Source organism: Acipenser ruthenus, chromosome 21 (assembly GCF_902713425.1).
Source record: "Acipenser ruthenus chromosome 21, fAciRut3.2 maternal haplotype, whole genome shotgun sequence".
Taxonomy (NCBI): domain Eukaryota; kingdom Metazoa; phylum Chordata; class Actinopteri; order Acipenseriformes; family Acipenseridae; genus Acipenser; species Acipenser ruthenus.
The window spans coordinates 17,492,992-17,515,271 of record NC_081209.1 but is presented as its reverse complement, the minus strand read 5'-3'; the positions used below and the strand labels follow the sequence as shown (position 1 = coordinate 17,515,271).

Below are 22,280 nucleotides of genomic sequence, written 5' to 3'. Positions count from 1 at the left end.
ACAAAACGATTCCATGATTTCTTTATCTCCAATTGTTTATTTGTTCTATGCTTTAATTTCAGAGTACATTGAGACATTAAACTGCGTAAATTTCAATAAAAACTGGAAAAATGGAGGTATTCTAAAACTTTTGACCGGTAGGGTGTGTATATATATGTATATCAATTAGTGTGCCAAATTATTTTACTCCTGATTTTTTCTCCAATTTGAAATATACAATCATTTTTTTCCCCTCACCGCAACAATTCCCGCATTACTATGTGACAAAGATTGTGGCTATTTTTTACTTTTAATAATTGTGATACTTGCTAAAGATTCCACTTTGGTAGTTTCCATGGTTGCCATTACAATGAGGCTGTGCACTCTGTTCAAATACGTTCCCTTCCCTAAGCAGAATTAGCATCTTCCGAAGGTCTAATCAGCTACTGACTGAATCATTTAACCCTTACCTAGTGTTTAGGAAAGACAGACCCAGAAACCGAACAGAACAGAACAGAAATATCACAATATTAAAGTGCAGGGGATCAGGACACAGCAGTGACAGGCCTGCTTCAGCAAATACAGAGTTCAGACTGGGGCTGGGAACTTATTGATTGACTACTGCAGACAAAACTGACTGCTGTCTATCCTTCACTCAATTTATGTACTGTACTTTTCAAAATGCTGTAGGCCAATAACACTCATAGATCATAAATAATCTAAACTGCCTCCCTGAGGCTTACTTATATTTGTATTTATATGATATTTAACTTGGCTGTGGTTGGGACCATAATAGCACTTGTAATCAATTTATATACTGTATTACAAAATAAAAATGAAATACATGATTGTTTTAATTACATACTCAAAGTTACAGCTTTTAATAAAAGAAGTAGAAACCAAAATGGCACTGAGACCACACTGCCTTCCAGTCCCTCAGCTCTAACAACTAGGCAATATTGTTACCCAGTCCCTCAGTTCAAGCCACTAGTTCACACAGCCTCAGTCCCTCAGCTCTAAGAAATATGCCACATTTCCTTTTACAGGACTGAAAGCAGAAAATATTAAAAAGTAGAAGAGTTTGAAATCCCTACAGGTTACAGAAAGAGTTATAGCAAGGTCTGCATTTTCATCTGGTGCATTTTTCTTTGTTTCACAGCAATTTGTTTTCGTTGGCAATATATGTATTATTTTCTGAGCTGAAGCGTTTCCTTTTGGGGAAAACAAGCACCACAGTCTTATCAACTTAAATGCGGAAAGTTTGCTGTCCGTCAAAATACAAGTGCCGCTGGACAGTCCAAAATCAACTTTTGCCAGTCCTTTACTGGCCTGCAAAAACGACTGGACTGAAACTCTCCAATAACACCAGATGATTCATGTCAAAATATCAATCTAGGGTTTGTGATATATCCTCTTTGTTTATACATTCAGTAAAACTCTAAGATCTTGTGTGGTGAGAAAGCATATTATGAAGGTGAGAACAAGATCCACACTGACCGTGCAGTGAATAAATCAGCTAAACAAATGCTAAATTTATATGCACGCAGTATTATATACAGCATGACAATAGCAAATAAAAATGATGACACTTGAATATGTATTTGGAATTCTGTGTTTATACTGAAGGGAATATTAATATTCCCTATACTTTACATAGGGTGTTCAAAAGGTAGATTTCGTTTTTGAGAATGTCTGTCACACTTATATTTTATCATCTGGTGAACTGCTTTGTCAGGAAACGTTGTATTAACGGCATTTAGCGTAAGTTATTGATAGCATCTGATTCTAAGGATATAAGGTGGTGTCTGTCTGTCCGGTTATCCATCCATATGTATTGCTATTCTACACATACAGATGGTGCAGCTCATAGTCATCAACGTTTTCTTCATACTGGTTGCTTTTCAGTTTTATGGTATTTACTAAATCTAAAACAACTGAAAGAAAAAACTTGATAGATCTCCTAGAGCAGTGTTTCTCAAACTGGGGGTCCCGACCCAAAAGGGGGTCGCAAGGCTATTGTAGGGGGGTCGCGTGATCACAATAAATACTGACATCACCATCCTGCTGTCTGCGAAAGGTAAGACGCACATTTTTCAGACAGTAACAGGTGCTTCTTAAATGTCTACATATCTCTGATTAAGAGACTTTGAAAGAGGAAACAGGTATTATTTACAAATCAGAGGAGTCTACAAGTAGACGGTACTGATACTATATGCAAGTCATCACAGCCTGAAACATTTCTAAAGGGAGGCCCAGCAAAAAAAAGTTTGAGAACCCCTAATGTAGAGATTTAATCAGCAACTACAAATGCCTGGGTTTTTGGCTTGACAATCACCTGTGTTTTAAAACACATATAGACGCTCCTACCAGATAGTTAAAGGTTAAATTGGGTTTCTATTTTATATCAAAAACTTGCTTCTCTTTACAAACAAAGAAAAAGTTGATCTCTTGTACTTTTATCACACTGGTTGATAGAGGGGAAAAATTTGGAAAAAATAGATTTTATTTACCAGGGTGCTTAAAGGTATGTTACTAATTCAAGATATTCTACTCATCACTATTATATGTATAAATTGGCTGGCAGGTCAACGCTGTCTTATTTGACAACCCACTTATTTGACTATTGCTGGTATGTAACTTGTATATAAATTTATCTAAATCTGTCACTGACTTTTCAGTTGCTAAAACAACAGATGTTGTGAAGTAAATGCTAGCACTGTACCCTTAAGAAGACACTTTGTCAAAACGCTTGTTTACTGAACATATCTTACAGCTGACCTGTACTGGTACTTGAACTGGCTACATAGAGTTAAAAACAAGTCTCAAATGGAATGTGTTTGATGCAGAAAGCAGTTAATTATGTTATTATGTTCAGTAAATGAAATAGCTAATACCCGGGATGAATACTCTTGTTGTGGACTAAAATATAATCCTATGTGATGTTTTCAGTCGGCACTTCATAGTGAAGATATTATTACAGGTTGAGTGAGATCTGCTGCATCTCTTAAAGTGACCGAGGAACATTACAAACTCCACACAATAAATGCAATCAACATTCGCTACCAATTGAACACACAAAAAAACTGTAGATCATGCCAAGATCAAGATCATGCCCATTAGGTACTATGTTAGTACATATTAGTATTACAATGTACTTAGAACATACTACAGGATGTATTGTACTGTCAGTATGCATTATTTGTAATAACAAAATATGTGGTTAAAATAGTAAAATCTATTCAATTAGTACTTTTCTGGTACATTTTAGTAGGTTAAATCAGATGTATTTTGTTTTAAAAATGTGGAAATCTGGTTCATTAAACTTAAATGCACTACTGTTGCAGGTATATTATTTATTTCTTATCAGACGCCCTTATCCAGGTATAACACAAAATACTTTATTTAGCTTGGCTCTGAAAATGTTAAAGGGTCTAAAAACATTTTCTTATTTAACTTGGATGTATAGCACTAAAATACAGTTATTTGAATCTCCCACACTCACAAGTCCATTATTATTTTTTGTTATCCTTTTATGTTCCAGGTTTTAATTTCCTTTTGACTTTTAAATAATGTATCCTGCCAGCACCGGCTTCCTCTCCTTGTTCACTTCCTGTATTACAGGAAACAGGTGGGGTGCTTTTAGAAGTAACACAGGAGGCACGTGAATTGAGTTGGGTATGAAAAACCAAGAAATCAACAGCAAGACTGCAGAGAAACGCTTAAAAGGTTTTTGAAGCCTCGGATATTCTTGCATCTACTTAAAACAAAACAAAAAACACACCATAATCTCTGACCAGAGAATCACATTCATTTTTCAACCACAGAACCATGTTGTTATATCACTCTATGTCTACACTTTTGCCTGTAGTAATGTGACCCTGCATATGTAGGTTATTATAGTGATGGTTGTTCAAACTGTATCCACCTGCCGTGGGTCCGGCAGTGTCCTTTAGAACAGCAAGGTTCTTTCCCCACACTCTTGTTTTTAATCTCCTAAAGGATGCACCGCTGGCAAGGTTTACTAAGCAGCTCCCTTCTCTGTCAATGAGCTCCTTATTTTTTGCAATAACTGCTGACGGCGACCATTCCCCTAATGAACAGAACAAGAGGCTTGCACTCCATTCTTCCCATGACACATCACAGTTCATATCTCAACACACACACAACCTCTATTACACAATAGCATCGGCAGTATGCCTGCACTCCACCAAAGCACAACAATGATATTCTCAGCAAGGTAATGGTCTTGCCCCACTGGTGCAACACATGTTGGGCTCTTTTCACACAGCTTTAACACAAAGACTTTTTTAAATCATGTTTTTTGAGTGGGTATCATCGGACGTGATCTTCTACAACATCAAAATGCTTCAGAATCCTGAGGGAAAATGAGAAGAAACAAAGCCGAGCACACAAAACTTTTGGCTAGAGCCTTCTTCAGTGTACGCTAGTTTCTTAACTTTAGACAAGACTAACACACCTGCAAATTTGAGTTAAGGGGATACATTATACATTTCCACAATATTTTATTTTTTAATGCCATAAAAGTGTTTTAGATCACCCTCTAGTTTTGTTTCTGCTTACTGATATGTTCTTTTTAAACCACAAGGACTGCTTCTACAAAGTCAAGTTAGAAACTTAATATCATGAAAATGTAGATGACATAAAGTATCCCTGAAGCATGTCTGGCTGCAATGGCTTTCAATTACATTATAACTGGTATTCATAAAACTCCTTAAACATCCTTTAAGGCAAGCCAACATGGCTAAAAAATACCAATGTTAATGCAAATAGTATGAATTCATTTAGTCTTGCCTGCTCCAATTGTCATAGTGCTTTCCACATCTTTTTTGTATTTAGTGCTCTGCATACATGCGATTAAACGACAAGACTTAAACAAGCCCTTCATTGTTTTTAAAAAGTCCATCGTATTTTTGTTAGCCATGTCTACATTTTAAGATAGGCTTAGACAAAGATAAACATGCCCATAACCACTTAACCTTGGCTAAATTTAGTTCACATAAGCCTTTATGATAATTATTTTCAACTATATACCGAACAAAATATGATTTTACTGTGTGCCTCTGTGAGCCTAATCAAAAGACACATTGGTTACATAAAATTTGTTTCTATTCTACAATTATAGTTGCCATAGGAGTAGATAATCCCACTGGGTTTACATAACAATCCAAATTCCAGGAGTTTCGGTCCCAATGGCACTGTCTTATTTATTCTGCCCTTCCATCAACATTGAAACAATAATAATAAAGTGCATATTATAGTTTGCCACAATCTTATACAAACCGATCAGATTTTTTCAGGTATTCTCCAGGAAGAATCTTCCTTTTCTGGACTTGTAGTAGCTATGTTCTTCCATGGCTGTGTACCTATGGTTTCCAAACCAATTGCCACACACTCACTACTGCCTTCTACTCTACTCACATGACCTGTGACAGTTAAGGTACAAACCCCCCTTTTCAAATCAATCAAGCAAATCACACACAAAAAAGAAATGCACTGCCCAACACTTGAATAAAATACAGAACAGATATCAACAACTCTTCCTCTCATAGTGACAGGATTAGCTCACCTTGACAGGGCGGGACACACGCTTACTTGCCCCTTGAAGCCTCCCTACTGTACCACTTAGTTACACTGATTATCATCTGCAGTACAAGCTCTCCAACAGTACACTAGACAGATGTAACAAAGCCAAGTACTCAACTCCCAGTTGCACAGTTCATACATAAAACATATCAATATCAATACCTTAATTGATAGACTAAAAACGTTTAGAGATCATTTATGTAGTGCATATAACCAGCATCTCTGTCCTGTTCACATTACAACACTGTTAGCCTTATGCTTTGCAACATAGCACAGACAATGAATCTGTAAGCACTATTAATAACACAGCCACTGATGAGAATTAGATTATCATCACATACTTGTATTTAACAGTCAACACTGTCCTTTAAACTCATTTTTAAGGTCCTCATTCCAAAAAAAAGAGGAACTTTGGTCTGTCTGTCTGTTTGTCACACAACATAGTGAACACTGGTTTTATTTTCATCAATCTTCACCAAACTTGTATCATACACTGCTATAGATGTTTCAGATGTTTATCCTTTCAGGTACTGTGCAATTATTACACGGTTATGAGGACCCTCTGTATGTGCATGCACTGGTTCATTAAGCTTCAATTACATTTTCATAGTTTATTTTCATAGTTTGTAAATCCAACATACAAACAGAAAGACGCAGTTTCCTTTTTTTACAGCAATTCTTTTTTGTTGTTCTTTTACTTTTTTGCTCCTAAATTAATTTCCACAAACTTGTTTTTCAGTGGCGTCTTTGAGGGCAATGTTTGTAGAAGACTGAACAGTCACAGTCTTGAATCTGCAGTTCTGATGTCAGTACTAAACAATAACTAGTATGTCTGTAATATCCATACCGCGCCACAGCTGTAAATTCAAAATGAGAGCTAGGGGTATTATGAGAAAGTGGATGACCATGACATACATCAACAGTGTTACAGAATTATTTAGAATAAGAAGGAGCAATTAAATGTTGATGCACAATTCGATAAACAATTCTCCAGATTAATGCAAAAATATAAGTGTGACATTACAGATGGATTGATGAAAAGGTAGACAGAAACCCCACTAAATCCCCAGAATCTGATACTCAGTCGTTTCCGATAATAAACGTTACTACCAAGTTTCACGACAATTTGATAAGCGATTCTCCAAATTAATGCAAACACGTAAATGTGACATGCAGATGGACATGTATGGACAGACAGACACCCCCATACATCTCCTGAATTTGATATTCTCAATTACTTATGCTAAATATTTTTAATGCCAAGTTTTATGACGCTTGATAAGTGGTTCTATAGATACAGTAGTCCCTCGCTAAACCAGACATGTCTGGAGACAGACGGGTTGTATGAAATAACGAGATGGCCGGGTTAAAAAAAAAAGAAAAAAAAGAAAGAAAAATTCCAACACAAACACATTTATAGTGCTTGATTTATTTTAAATGTAGAAATCATTGGTTAAAATAACAATGTGTTCTCTGTACACACTGCATTATGTAAAAATATAAATCTGTACAGTAGGCCTATAAAGTATAGGGTACAGTAGTAAAATCAAATGAATACCTAGTGCACTTTCTTTTTACTTTAGCCTGTAGACTACAGGTAACATAAAATAAATCATGCTGTTGCATTCCCTGTACACATTACCGTACAATGTGGAAATAATAAAAAATTATTTGAAATTGAAACAAAATGATTTTAGTGTATTTTCGTTTTTACTGTAGCCTACTTAGTACACAAATAACAAAACACAATAGATCATGGTGCGGCATTAACAGGTTATGATATGATACAGTCCCTATACCCAACAGAAATACAAAAAATAATAATTACATAGAAAATGTATAGTGTACGCATAGCTGCAAGTAAAACCCATTGCCTACACTGATAGCCATGGCCAGCTATAACAGTGTTGAATTGTGTCGCATTATGTAGTTTAGTCAACCTGTCCTGCATCTTCTGCACGCTAGAGGGAATTATCTGACTAGAAACTGGTCTGTCACAGATTACTACTGAAATACAGGATGCGATAAGTAAGTGAGCCGCTCAGAGAAGCTCAGTGAAAGAACCCACTTAACGGCATGCTCAGTTCCGCTCCCTCGGAGCAGCTCAGAGCGCTACAGAGCAGACTTCATCTGTGATGCGAGTGAGCGGAAAAATTCTCGCTCTGAGCCGCTTAGTTACTTAACGCGTCCAGTGTTTCACCAGCCAGGTGTCACGCGCTGAAGATGAGGCCATCTTCTAAAGTGAAATACTACATGTTATCATTTGATCATACAGGAAATATAACTGAATCCAACGAAATACAGCACAGTAAATGTGGACCAATGCACAGAAAGTACAACGTTACATTGCAATTAAAGACTTAAAATTCAGAAATGTTATTATTGTCGTTTCGAACCGATGGAGTCCATCAGTATTTCTGAAAGCTTCTCCCCCTTTTCTAACCGTTAGATCGCAGTTAGTTTAAACTCTGTAGAGTATGAGTTCATATGCCCTATTTTACTCATGTTCTTAATTTTAGCAATTTAGTGGGCTACTTGTATCTGTTCTTCGGTTTATTTTCATCCTGTCTTTGGTGTCAGTATAATAGCTGCTTTAAAAAAAAATGTGTGCGTCTCTTTGGATATTGCAATTCACCGTGATCTAGCATCACACTTAATTGGTTATTATTGGGGTGCATACGTAGTGTCCTGCATATCCAAATGTATGGCATAATGGAGTCTGCATTAGCGAGGGACTACTGTAGAGAGAAAAATATGTGAAGTGTGAGGTACGTCCACTAATCCCACAGGGTATAATATCACTGTTAATCTGTGAAGTCTATAGGAGTATCAACCTGGTGAGACGGCACTGAGTGTTGAGCTCACCGTGATTCTTTTCATGTCCAGCTGTCGTAGGTGCACCATGTAGCGCAGGGCAGTCTGCTTGTACCATGACTCCTGAGCTATGGGATTCTCATCCAGGGAGACCTCAGTGAGGGACGGAGAACCGGAGAGGCAGGCGATGTCTTCAAAACTGGGCAGACACAAATACAGGAGTTCAGGGTTATACACTGGGAGGGTCTACAGCGATTCCCACTGAGGCGATGTTAAGCACACAGAACATTTTTAAAGCTTTGCTTTAAAGTGTGTTTCCAATGTTTTAAAGTGATTTAAATGTTGTAAGCTACGGCTCATTCCTAGACTTCGTGGCAGAGTCAATAAAGTACTACAAAGAGGAGTTTCTGGGAACAAAAACAAAAGGGGAATGTCATCTCAGATTCTACTGACACCACCTGTAATCATAGAATACGCAATGTACCAGCTGTAAAGACATTGTCTGAAAAAGTGAGAGGTCTGTATCATTGATATGGTCAAAGGTTAAAACAATTATTGATTTTAGCCATTAGTGATGTGGTAATTAAAGTTTTAAACCTATTTTCCAGCTGAGGTTACAGGAATGAATGTGTCATTTGAAAATAACACTGATGTAATGGCTAGTTGTATGTTGAGGTCCTGTAGTTGTGCTTAACATTGACCCTAGATTTACTGACTGTGTTCTTGCAGCTGCTTTGTGATAGCCTGGGGTAAAGCAATAATATATTAAAAAAATATTTCTATTTCGAAAACAATAATTTTAGAACTTTTTTTGTAACACAGCTTGTGTAATTTTCCAGTTGACCTGCTTTCACTAAACTCAAATTCAGGTTAAAATGCTTAACTTCCTGGTCCGCAGGCCTTAAACTACCCTGTCTCTTCAGTAAAATAAAACTACTTCAACATAATAGGTTATATTCAATTCATCTAAACCGATCTAAACACAGCTACCATTTAAATATTTAAAATACAAACAAACCTTTTTTAATGTTTTAAACACAAAAAGACTGACACACAAATTGTTATCAATGTTGGTTTTGTACTTAGATGATTTTTGGTGAATGGACACTGATGACTTTGAAATTTAGGCAGTTAAGGAATAAGTAAGGTAACTATATGCAAGCTCATCTGGATCACTTGGGACGGTTTTTGTGTTGTTTTTTTTTCTCGCATGGCATTGCATTACGGTATTTTTGTAAATCTTAAAGAGACAGGTATCTGAATGCACTGAAAAGGGGTTTAAAAAACATGACCTACCCCAAACTGTACCGGTGAATCTGCCATGACAAGGTGTGCATCCAAGGGTTTTATTGCTATTATAAAATGGTTTGAAGTCATGATGAAATAGTTTAATCTTGCAATAATAGGCTCTAGATAGGGGTTTGCTGTAACGTGAATTGAAGATAACTGTGAAAAGAGTAGCATGGCTGTTTCAGTGATTTCAATGAGATCCTTAGCTGGTATAATACAGAGGTACCAGTGAATAATTGCCTAGTCAAACAGTAAAGTAACAGTCAAACTCAGAAACTGGTAGTCCACTAATCTCACATCACGGGATTGTGAATTCATTGTGAAGCGTGCGGTTTCATATGGATGGAAGTGCACTTGCAGTTGCAATCCATTAACATATAAATGACATTTTAGAACATTTAATAAATTCCAATTTTTAAATAAAGTGCACAGTGTTACAAAACAGTACGCTCACAAATAAGAGCATCAGACATTATCAAACACATGATTTATTAATACTGTATAATTATGTTTTTATTTTACAACTGAGCACTTTATATAAATGCACAGCTTCTGAAGTTGTATTAGTTTATAACTGATAACAGGGAAAATACACACATACTGTTCTCCCCTCAGCTGCAATCTCTCGCTGTGCTGTGCAGCATAAACTCTGATTTTGTTGAGCATCCTGAGCTATGCTGTAACACCATGAGAATCACGTGTGGAACTGCATGGGATTTAGTGTTTCCTGTTCTCACATAAATAAGTACATCGTTCTACAGGTGATTTCCCCTTCCCCTCACACTTTCAAGTAAACAGCTTTAAAAATAATCCACCCCCACAGAGCAGAAACTGGGTTGAATATATGAGTATTGTAACTGAAATCTGCATCTCTTCCAGGTACTCCCTCAACTCTTTAGCTGCCGTGGTCATTAAACAAAGTTCCAGGTTGTGCCGCCCTGGCTGTTGATCTGTACATGGCCCTCAATGAGACTGACTTTGACAGCCCTGTTGCCCTCCCCCGGTCCCTACAGTGCCCCAGGCTAGATTCCTGCTCCCCTCCCGCTGGGCTGCACCAGTATCAGAATGTGTTTAATCCTTTCCCTGTCCTGGTCTAAACCTTCGGAAGGTGCTGCCATGAAGGGAAAGCCACCCCCACTGACTCAGAGCTGTCGCTTTCAGCAAACAGGTCACACAATTAAAGATGCCTGTGCCAGCTCATTGCACAGGCACAGTGCACCCCAGTAATTGACTGGTTTGACATTCAGTCTCACCTCTGTCTGTTAGACTGGACTCTGACTTGTAGCAGTGTTAAAATAACAGGGAATTTGTTTGGGAAGGGAACTCTAAACATTATGGGAGATTTCTAGAACTGAGATCTAATCTTTAGCCCTAGAGTTGGGGTGAGTTGCCCAGCTCCTAGATCTCAACTCCAGTCCTAAAGTTGGTGTATGTTACCTTATACAGGTTTATCACAGTACATTTACATGGTAATTTTGCATTTTTTCCCACGTTTTTACTATTATATTATGGATTTACCATAATTTGCCATGATCTATACCTTACCAAACCTAATATCAGAGATCTAGCCCTAGAGATGGGCTGAGATTCCCAGCTCTGAGATCTGAACCCCAGCCCCAGAGATAAGGGGATTATGCCAGTTTTAGGATCAAAAACACTGTACATCAATGCAGGATTTCTGAAGGGGAAGATATACTAAACAGATGTTGTATTGTCTGAATGTTAGGGGTAGAAGCCAGAAGCCTATGGGGCAATGCCTGGAGAAAACGGCAGACTAGAAACAAATTAGGGGACTGGTTCCAGTTAAAAGACGCATACTTTATGCAATTCCCTGAAGGCTACATGGGCTTTTAGCTGTGAGAAGGAAAGACTTGCTAAATTTAGCCTAGCGGGTAAATTACAACAAATGTACTCCACCAACACAGAGACATGTGAGAGTGGCTTAGGGACATGCGGGGGACTGCGGTTACACTGCCTAGCAGATAACACTGGCACTTACTTGCAGGCTATAACGACCACTTCATGGTGTTAGCAAACACTGTTTCTACAATGCTTTCTTTTCAGAGCAGTGAATCCGGCTCATCAACAAAAAATGACCTGCTTTGTGAATATTCATAAGGAAGCTGCTGAGTGCCGAATAAAATACTTGTTGCATTGGCATTTTATAATTTGATTTACAATGTTTGAAGTAAAATACAGCAAAAAAAGTATTTATTACATTGTTTCAAAATGCAAAACCAAACAGACTTCGGCAACTTAAATCAGAGCATGCTTGCAATTGTAAGTCTTCAGACACTCCAACTTCCCTGGATCCTATTGCCCTACACTCACTTATACCTGCTCTTTGTCTAGATAACGTTAACTCCAGTCACTACTTGAAATACAATTCAATAGAGAACTCACACTATCACTATCAAGAATGTATTTTCCAGTTTCATCATAAGTGTGACATATGTAAGTACATAGACAGATGTGTGTATGGGCGGCATATTGGTGACTTTGTACAGCATAGAAGAGTAAAGTGCAGTGTTAATATTGAGTTTTATTGATTGTTTTTTTATTATTTTGTATTGTAAGCCCTCACGAAAGTGGGGCTTGCAATTTGTACTGTGTATTTATCTGAGTAATACTTACTACAGCAATTTACTTATTTATCATAACACTATGTTTAAACGATTACATTAAATGGTCAGTCCTGCTTGTACTTGTTTTATCAGATAGAGTAAAAATCCTCCCTCACCCATTGTATTCCGTCATTTCTACACATTAATACAGCTCTTCCATGCTTTACTATATATCTGTTTTCTGCTTTACAATGATTTCCCAGTGATTTCCCTGCAGGGCAGACAAAATGGGCTCTTCCTGGTTTTATTTGTCATTGAGGCACAGTAGCTTGAAGAAAACTAAACTACTTATGTTACAAAACTATTAGCAAACAGCAGCGTAGGTATTTTTGAGCCCCTAACTTATTCCTGAGTTGTTTGTTTGTTATTTCACATCTGTAAACCTCAATGTAAATACCTTCATAAATCACTCCTGTTGCATTTTGTGACTTCAAATCCCTGTTGCATTTTTTGCAACACCCTTAGCAGTGTATCTGCCATTTTTGTCACAATTAATAATTTTTTAGGGTTAAATTAAAGGTTATTGTTGACCATATAATGGCATTAGGAAATTATTTAAATTGTGGCACTGCTTAACAATACAGAAAACCATGATCTAATAAAAAATTCATTTTCTCAGTAATTGCAGCGAACAAAATGTCATAAATCTTGCCCATTTTGCACTTCCGTTACATAGGTCTCCAATCTAGGTGATGAATAGCAAACACGTATTTTCATCTGGTACTACACTAAGGAGGGCTTTCCATCGAAAAATAAAAACCCACCTTTTTCTCATGCTATTTTGGTAGTATCTTTCGGGTAATTTAGGGTTTCCATGTAGTTTTCTTTTAGGGAGAGCAATTCTCCTTCCAAATCCAAACAACCTAATTAATATTAAAATACGGGAGGGTATATTTAAATGTTATGCTTGTCAGGGCTACTTCCAGCAGATCTCAGTTGTTAATAATAAAAGAATTGCTTGGTTCGGCCTTTAGTTATAATAGAAAGTTGTGCAAGGTTACGTCATAAATGGGATCTTCAATGCTGAAGTCTCGTCAACATAAGGGATGGCTTTTGAACGTGATTCCATGCAAAAAAAATTGTTGTTGAATGTGTGCAGCTTTAAGTCGTACAATATTTTGGCTGTGCACCTCCTATAGTGTGAGAAATGTGCATGGTAAGCGTGTGCTACGTCACATTCTCATAACAATGGAGAGAGAATTTGGAGTTTCTAAAGGAAAGACTGCCAATGTTCTCAGTTTGCTTGTCTAGCCTTCCAGGAAGTCTGTTATTGCTTGACTTCCTTGGTCATTTCACCCCAGCAGTGTCTTCTGGGTCAATGCATCTAACTGACTGAAAGCAAGTCAGTCCATCAGGGAGGCAGCTGACAGTAAAGAAGCCAGTGAAGGGGTGGGGACACTATTTGTAAAATTAAACAATGTATTTAGAAACCCAACAAAAACACATTATTACAGGGCCTCAGCCCTGCCACACAGTCCCATTCATACTACATTTTTAAACATACTAAACAAAACTTCATGAATTCCATGCCAAACATATGGAGTCTTTATCAATATCTTATTTCCATTGAAGACCTCAGACATTTATAGATTTATGTGCGGAAAGAGTTAATATGGTAAATCGACAGTAATCTAAACCCACCATTCTCAGCTCTTCAGCATGTACACTGCAGCTTAATATAAAAATCAGCAATCGTCTAAAAATGAAATTCCCAGCTATCCAGCACTGCCATTATCACCTTAATAACGAGCACTAAAATATTCAATTCCCAGCTCTCTAGCACTGTCACCCTAACAGGGGGCTAAACCTCACCCCAGTGTCCCAGTCTAGTCAGGGCAGGGTTAACCAGCACTGGCTGGGATGCAGTAGACTTACTTGGTGATGGTGTTGCAGCTGAGAAAGAGGCGCTGGAGGGAGGGCAGACAATCGACATCTCTCTGCAAGGAGATAAAGAGATGGTGAGGATGCCTGGTTCATGTCAGGAGGCAGGGAAAGAAGCACAGACAGACAGGGCCCCCCGCAATTATGTTGAAGTGTTCCAGCCCAGATAGCTGGGAGCCGGCACCATTCCCTCAGTCACCTTCCCTTTCACATTGATTTCTGCTTAGTACACAACTCCATCCTCTCCTCCGCTGCTGAATGGTACTGTAGGGAGGGAGGGAAGGAGGAGGGGGGAGTGCACATTAATGCAGAGATCCACTTTGCAGGAGCTACTGTACTGTTTACAAGGTGAAGTAACAGACATGAAGTGAGAGGGAGAGAGAGAGAGAGAGCGAGAGAGAGGCAGGGAGAGAGAGAGAGAGAAAGAAAGATGAAGACAGGCAATGAGGGAGAAGTGCAGCGAGGATGAGAGATAGGATGGTAAGAGGGCAACAAAATTAACAGAGGGAGGGAAAGAGAAGAGAAATACAAGTAGAATGGGTACCGGAGAAAAAGTCAAAGACAAAATGTGAGGGAGAAGGAGGACAGAAGTGTGAATAGGGGAGAAATAGAGGCAATGATAGGAGAAAAAGGACAAAAGATTAGGGAAAAGATTTTAAATAGAGAGACAGGGAAGGAGAGACAGATAGGAGATAAAAACATAAAGAAAAGACAGATAGGGAAAGGGGGCTTCACTAAGCTTCAGAACAGTAACTACAAAACAAGAGCAACGTGAATGTTACAGAGCCCTGGACAGAACTTTACCCTGACAGAATACCATGTATGAAGCCACAAAACAAAGGCAAATTCTACCAAGACTCAGTCAGACCCAAAATAACCCTATATGAGTATATAAGGAATGGAAATGCACAGCATGTACGGTTTATGGAATTATTTTGTGAGCTACAGTCACTTTAACTGCTGCTACCTTGTTGTCTTCTTGCTGCAGTGCAGTGTATTTGTATTGGCTATTAAAAATACACCCCTGTAATTTGCCAAATGCCCTTTCTTAGGAATTCAAGTTAGGCTATATACTTTGATTTGATCAACTTATAGTTGCCCAGATATACGACCCCTGAATTGTAGAAAAGCATTTTACAGAACTAGGGAATTACCCTAAATTGCATGAGCCTCTTATTTTAAGGGGTAATCACAGGACAAGGGCGGGTTCAGCTGTGGCTTTTATCCCTGCAGGGTATACAGTACGTAGATCAAATCATCCCATAGCTTTACTTTTTTTCCCCAAAGCTGAACTGTACTATATAAAACAATGAATATTGAAGTTTATTGTAAATGTCTGAATAGTTTGTGGTTACACTGTACAGTATAATTAATTGGTGCTACAGTTTATTAGTTAGTATTATTACTAATTTAAAGTGTACTTTATAAGAATTGTACTTTTGAAAAAGAGCTTGTGCCTGTTGTGAATCAGATGTGGATGCTTAATTAAATGTATATTACACATATTTATGTTGTTAAAATTTGTATTTAAATATATAAATCTAAAATATATAAATGCAGTTCACTACAATAGTTTAGAATGGAGCCCATATTGATATATCATTGGGTTCTGTGCCCAATACTTTATCATATATCAGTGGTTTCAGATGTAGCAAACTCCCCACCTTGAAGCCGGATTATTTTACCCTGTGAATCAAATTACCGTTCTTTTGCTACAGCTTGTTGCAGTACTGTTGTAATTTATAAATTACATCTTCAACATGGACACGCCTTACAAATACATACTATTTTTAATAAATACTATTGAGTATAACCTTAACTATTAATAAAATATCTGTATCCTCAACATTAATAAGGATTCAAAATATGTTACTGCTGCACTGGTACAAATGTTTAGCAAATGCTGTCCTAAATATAACCAGCTAGCAAGTCCTGTGCTGAGCTGAAGTCCTGAGGCTCCACAGACTGCCTTCTAGATCCTCAGTGTGCTGAGCAAGCACTCAGGCTGCAGCCTCATACTGTTTTAATGAAACAGAATTTCACATAATGGAATCAAAAACACAGGCAGGCATTTGCTGTAATGTGCAGTACAGCTGCCAGCTGAATGTTAAAATGCATGAGGGGATTACTCAGTAAATAATACATCAGCAATGGGTTTCTCTGGATCAAGGTGGTTTTCAAGGTCATCTCAAAGGGACAATGATTTTATGAGAATTAAAAGAGGCCTGCTGCTGCTCTGGCCTGAGTTACTATCTGTCAGTTACAGACATCTGAACCGGGCTTCAAAATGTCCGCTCTAGTGCACGGATAGTGTAAGGATCATTGCCCACATTGTTAAACAGGTACCACAGCAATAACGATCCATGATGTGATACGGAACAGACAGCACTTGTTATGTTTTTTAAAATGTTTTTTTTTTTTTTTTTTTTTTTTTTTAAATCTCTTCCTGCAGTGATTAAGAGGACTGATCTCAAACCCCAGTGCACTAGAGCAGACATTTTAAAAATAGCTTTGAAACAGACTTCACAGTTATGTGTAAAAAGTTGTCAGGATGTTAACAATGTAAAGGAAAATGACATGCCCATTATTTAAACAGTTGTAGCAGCACGTGGGGATGTGTAAAGCTGTATTTGTTGGAAGCCTGCTACTTACTCTCTAACAACAATAGTCATGTTGTGTGTGTTTAAAGAGTATATTAGTAGCAAACTAGCACTGTCTTTATTTATATTGTATTCAGCTGTTGAATTAAAACAGATTGTAACTGAAAAATGTTCGGTTTCAGATGGATGGAAGTGCAGTTGCAGTTGCAGTTGCAATCTACTGAAATATAAATGACATTTTACTACATAAAGGAAAAGCTAAGTCATTCATGCAGTTTTAAAATGTAGTGCAAGAAAAAAAAAAAAAAAAAAACTGTGGCAGGGCAGAAGCCTGCCTTGTAAATAGTGTTTGTGTATTTAAGTTTGGCAGGGATGGGGTTAATTAAGGGGGGGAGGTCTAGGTCGGCCAAGGTGTCCTTGGCTCAGCGCGCACAAGCGACCCCTGTCGACTGGCTGGGCGCCTGTGGGCCTGTCTGTAAGTTGCCCAGAGCTGCGTGGTCCTCCGATGCTGTAGCTGTGTGACTGCATGGCGGGCCTGCAGAGTGGAAAGAAGTAGACGGCTGACGACACACGTTTCCGAGGACAGCGTGTGTTCGTCTTCGTCCCTCCCGAGTCAGCGCAGGGGTGGCAGTGGTGAGCCGGGTTGAAATAAACAACAATTGGGCTTACCAAATTGGGGAGAAAATAAGAAAAATAATTGCCGATTCCAAATAAAAAAAATAATAAAAATGTCCAAAACAAGTTTCATCATAACCGATTCACTAAAAAGTAAATATTCAGGCGACAATAATAGTTTTCTTCTTGACTCCACAGTGTTTAAAAAATAGCATTAAATCAAATAAATTTAAATGATGCATTTCCTGGCATCCAAATCCCTCTGGATCAGGTTGTCAAACCTGGCTCAGCCTGGTACAAGCTGGAGAGCTGATTTCTGGAAGAAAGCTACTTATGTAACAGGATTGTTTCAACCATGCAACTTTCCAGTTTTTTATTTGTGTTCTATGTAATTCTCTCAATTTATACAAGTGCTCTTGTATTGTTAGCTGTTTTGCCTGTTCTGCTAACTGTAAACAACACAGACCAAACCTTCAGTTTGAAATTAGATAAAAAAATGTGTCCAAAACATAATCTAGCAAGTCTTTCTGTATTAAAGGTCACGCACACTTACGAGTAAGTAAACCCCACTCTGCTGTCTTAAAACGATCACAATTGCTAAATCCTGAAACAAACAGGAAGCCAGTGCAAATTCCACACTATGGCTACTATTGCTGGCACCCTAGTGGTGGCCACATGCCACTGCATCTGAATTATTGTAAATATTAGTAAATAAATCCTGGCATGTCTACCACAACCTCTGTGTCTCTCCTATATCTGTCAGCAGATACCCACAACCCCATTACAGTCACCCTTGCATTATTTGTCATGCTTATCATCTATTCCAGCAAAAATAATAAAAAAAAATGCGTCTAAATTGACTGATTTTCTTAAGTGAGGTAAGGGAACCAATAAATAAATAATAAATAGTGCACTGTCCAATACTAATATTCTTCCCCTTGATTGGGAGAAATGCTTTGTTGCTCATGTATTATTTATTGAGTAATCCCCCATGCATTTGAACATGCAGCTGTACTGTACATTACAGCAAATGCCTGTCTGTGTGTGTCTTTTGAAATGCAATATTAGGAAACTAAAAACAAAATATCCCTTCTACTGGACAATGGGGACCCTTAATAGCCGTTTGATGTTGGGTGCTCTAAAAACTGTATATAACTGGCGGTTTGTGAGAAACTGGGCTGGCTCAAACCAAAACCTGGTTAGAAACATTACAGAATTGCTTCTGAACCACCCAGCTTTTCTTGGTAGACTTACAACAATTGAATTGTGATATTGTCTCTTCATATAAATGACAGCCAGTTCACCCTGTCACTGCAAGTAAAAATCTACTTCAAGGGTATAAAGCGGCACAATTTATTATAGTGGAAGGCAAATTGAACCGCATTGATGTTCCTTTTAAATCAACATTGACTGGGACATTCAATGTTTTAATCAATTCGATGTGAGTCTTCTGTGAGAAATAATTTATAGTCTTCGCTGGGGTATGCATTATATCCACTTTTCTACCTGTTTGATCACAATAGAAATCTACAAGGGGTGTTTCAAACCTATTAACAATTCTAAACCTCACAACTATCATCCACCTAACAAGAAGCTCCATTAGCAGTCATATCCTCAATCTGATTGGCTTTGTAACAGGTTCTTATGTACTCCTTGATACAGTAGTGCCAAGCCCATGCAATGCGGCATATAGCCATTTTTAGGGAATCAACTTATTAGCGAATCTTGGAACTGCATCAGACAAATGAGCTTAGAAGCTGGGACACTGTACCTGTAGTGTTTGGAGCTGGTGATTGTTCAAGTGCAGAGATTGAAAGCAGCTTTGCTTGTGTGTAGAGAGATGGCTTCATGCTAAAGGGCTGGAGTCAATTACTGATAAAAGTACTGAAGAAGTGTTAGGTAAGCTCTGCTGCAAAGAGCTTGCGTCTGTATTACTGGAGCGGGATTTTCACTTTAACCACTTGACTGCCACTGAATGTGCCAGGTACTTCCTCCTGGAGTACTGCAAAGCAATAGCACTTTCTCCTTTAAAATGAAACTGATTCTTTGGATTAACCTTGGATTTAGTAATATGATTATTTGTTATTCTCTATAATAATTATTCAATTTTGATATATGTAGGTAAACAGTGATTTAACATTCATCAAATTGTATTCTACCACGACATATCAGCTTACCGTTACAACATTATTATGAGATAATTCATATTAAATAATAACATATCAAAAAGGAACTAGGCCATCACGCTTTCACGAGTCATGCCACTTTATTTCCAACAATTAATGTTATCATAGTATATTGTATTTTTATTAGTATTATTTATTTCTCAGCAGACATCCTTATCCAGGGTGACTCACATTCTCTCTGTACACAGAACTCCACCCAAAACCAGTTATACAAGTTTACAAATTAAATGTGTTTTCAAACACATACACACACAGTTATACAAAGTAATGTTATTATTCAAATATAGCTTATTCCAACAAACCGGATATGCTTCAATTAACTTGTATATGGACTGGTAATTATTCAGTTGCGCCACCTTGCAGTTTTCATTGGTTGAACTAGCTACAGTTTAACAGTGTCACATCTACCAAATTTGGTGGAAAAATTATTTTACCAATCAAAGCCATAAACAATCACAGATGCATAGCAAAAGGGTGAATAATCAGGAATTCTGTTTACCTGGAACTTAAAACGACAGCAGATAATGACGGCGATGAAGCAGTGGTCACAATTAGTTTTAATCAAAAACTAAAGTCACTGTAAAAGGACTTTTAGACCCTAAAGGAAAAAATAGTATAGCAGGTGGCAGGGACTAAAAGTATGCAAAAGTGCTTAAGCGCATCTCCTGTTTTGTTTGATCCTTGTAGACGCCAGGATATCAAAATGCCAGTGCAATGTATCATAAAACTAAACAAACATGGTTCTCATTTAAAATAATTCAAACCCCTGCCAAAGCAGACATACGAGTCTAGCTCAAATTCCACTGTGGCTTCTAGTTCATTAAAATAAAAGTAAATAAGTTCTTCCTGTTCTTTCATATAAAATTAAATCACCTTAAACCTTAAATACACAAGTTGTACTTCACACCTGTTTCTCATTGCAACAGCCGATAACTGATTTCCATTACACGAGAGTAGATGTTAAAACTTCATGCTGATTTGAACTCGGCTCTCGCCAAGATAAGCACCAACTAAGACGTAGCTTTACAGTAAACTAATGTGATCCATATGCGTCTCCATCCATTTACGTTTCCTTCCATATGATGATGTAGACATCCTTCTGTCTGGTGTTAATGGCTGAAGTGTAATGCTGGCTCCAGGGATCAGCTTATTTTGCCTCCCTGGAGCATCAGCACACACAACGGCTGCGATGCTGGCTCCGGGGATCAACCAAAGTGCGGCCTCCCCAGCGCATCAGCATGACAACCGTCTGGATTGAGCTAAGTAGGGTACATCTCTGGGGTTTTCAAGTGGGCACCTTCCATCCTCAGTGTTTCGTCGACTAGCCCACGACACCTCAAGAGGGCTCGACGGTGATTCTGGCGTCCCAGCATCACCCCCCTCCGTCCCCCACTCAACTCCCAGCTTACTTACCTGTCCCCAGCCAGAATCTTTCCGTCTCAACCATAGCCAGTTGCTGCTCCTCTCTGCTGCTTCAGATAAGTTCTTCACTGTGCGACGCAACTCTTGGCCACTGAATCCGACGTCTCTGAGAAACCGGGTTGTAGAGTGTGCCACAAATCCTCGACAACCCACTTCCACTGGGTAAACCCGAACTCTCCATCCTCGCTGTTCCGCTTCAGTGGCTAGTTGAGCATACCGCAGTTTCTTCCTCTCATACGCCTCATCTACAGCATCCTCCCATGGCACTGTTAACTCTACCAGGTGAACAAGGCGTGCTGATCCAGACCACAAGACAATATCTGGTCGAAGGTTAGTGGTGGCAATCTCAGGTGGAAAAATAAGCCGCTGACCAACATCTGCCAGCATATTCCAGTCTCTAGCAGCTTCCAGTTGTCCTGGGCGAGGATTGGTTTTAACACCTTTTCTTGGTGGTTGCTCTCCTGGGCGGAGGAATGTCTTTTGTGTGTAATGTTTTGATGGAACAGGTGGCAACTTATTGGTCATGTTACGCTTGTCTTCCAATGCTAAGGCCAAACATCGCAGCACCTGGTCATGGCGCCAAGTAAACCGTCCTTGGCTAAGAGCCACCTTACATCCTGTCAAAATGTGCCTTAATGTTGCAGGTGATGAACACAAAGGACATGAGGGATCCTCTCCTACCCAGAGGTTTAGGTTCTGTGGTGATGGGAGAACATCATATGTTGACCTGATGAGGAAACTGATCCTGCTCTGTTCCATTGACCATAGGTCTTGCCAGCCAATCCTGCGTTGTTCCACACTCTCCCATCTCATCCATTCTCCCTGTTTGGCCTGGGAAATGGCCTTTATACACCTCATCCTCTCCTCCTGCTTTTGCACCTCGTTGACTACCAGCTTCCTTCTTTGAGCTGGGGCCTCCTTGTGCCATGTAGGAGGAGTTGAACTGAAACCAAGACCCCCTCTTCCATGCTGAACTTGCCCCATGATATCACCAATTCGAAAAAACATTCCCAACTCAGATGCTGAACTTGGCTAACCCAGAAAATAAAATTCTGTTGCACACTTTTGTTAGTGATGAGAGAAGTTTTGGAATGTTCAAACAACCAGTGATTAAAATGTATTCATACTTGTTCATATAACAGAATGTATGAATTACTGTATCAAAAACCAATGCATAAATGAGGTCTGAAAAAACCCACACTCCACTACACAGAAGAGTGTTTCTCGCCTATCTTTAAGGTAATGTGATGGGGTACCAGGTTTAT

The 22,280-nt window shown here is 38.5% G+C and overlaps 1 protein-coding gene across 2 annotated transcripts in view; it reads right to left on the bottom strand.

Annotated features, from left to right (window-relative positions):
- LOC117428309 (leucine-rich repeat-containing protein 49-like) overlaps positions 1 to 22,280 on the bottom strand; it is a 169,897-nt gene that overhangs the window by 86,433 nt on the left and 61,184 nt on the right. For both annotated transcript variants that reach the window (XM_058994887.1, XM_034047188.2), the window contains exons 9-10: positions 14,187 to 14,248; positions 8,449 to 8,596 (exon numbers count right to left, since the gene is read on the bottom strand). In XM_058994887.1, the coding sequence (XP_058850870.1) occupies positions 8,449 to 8,596; positions 14,187 to 14,248 (210 nt within the window). The remainder of the gene's footprint in view (positions 1 to 8,448; positions 8,597 to 14,186; positions 14,249 to 22,280) is intronic.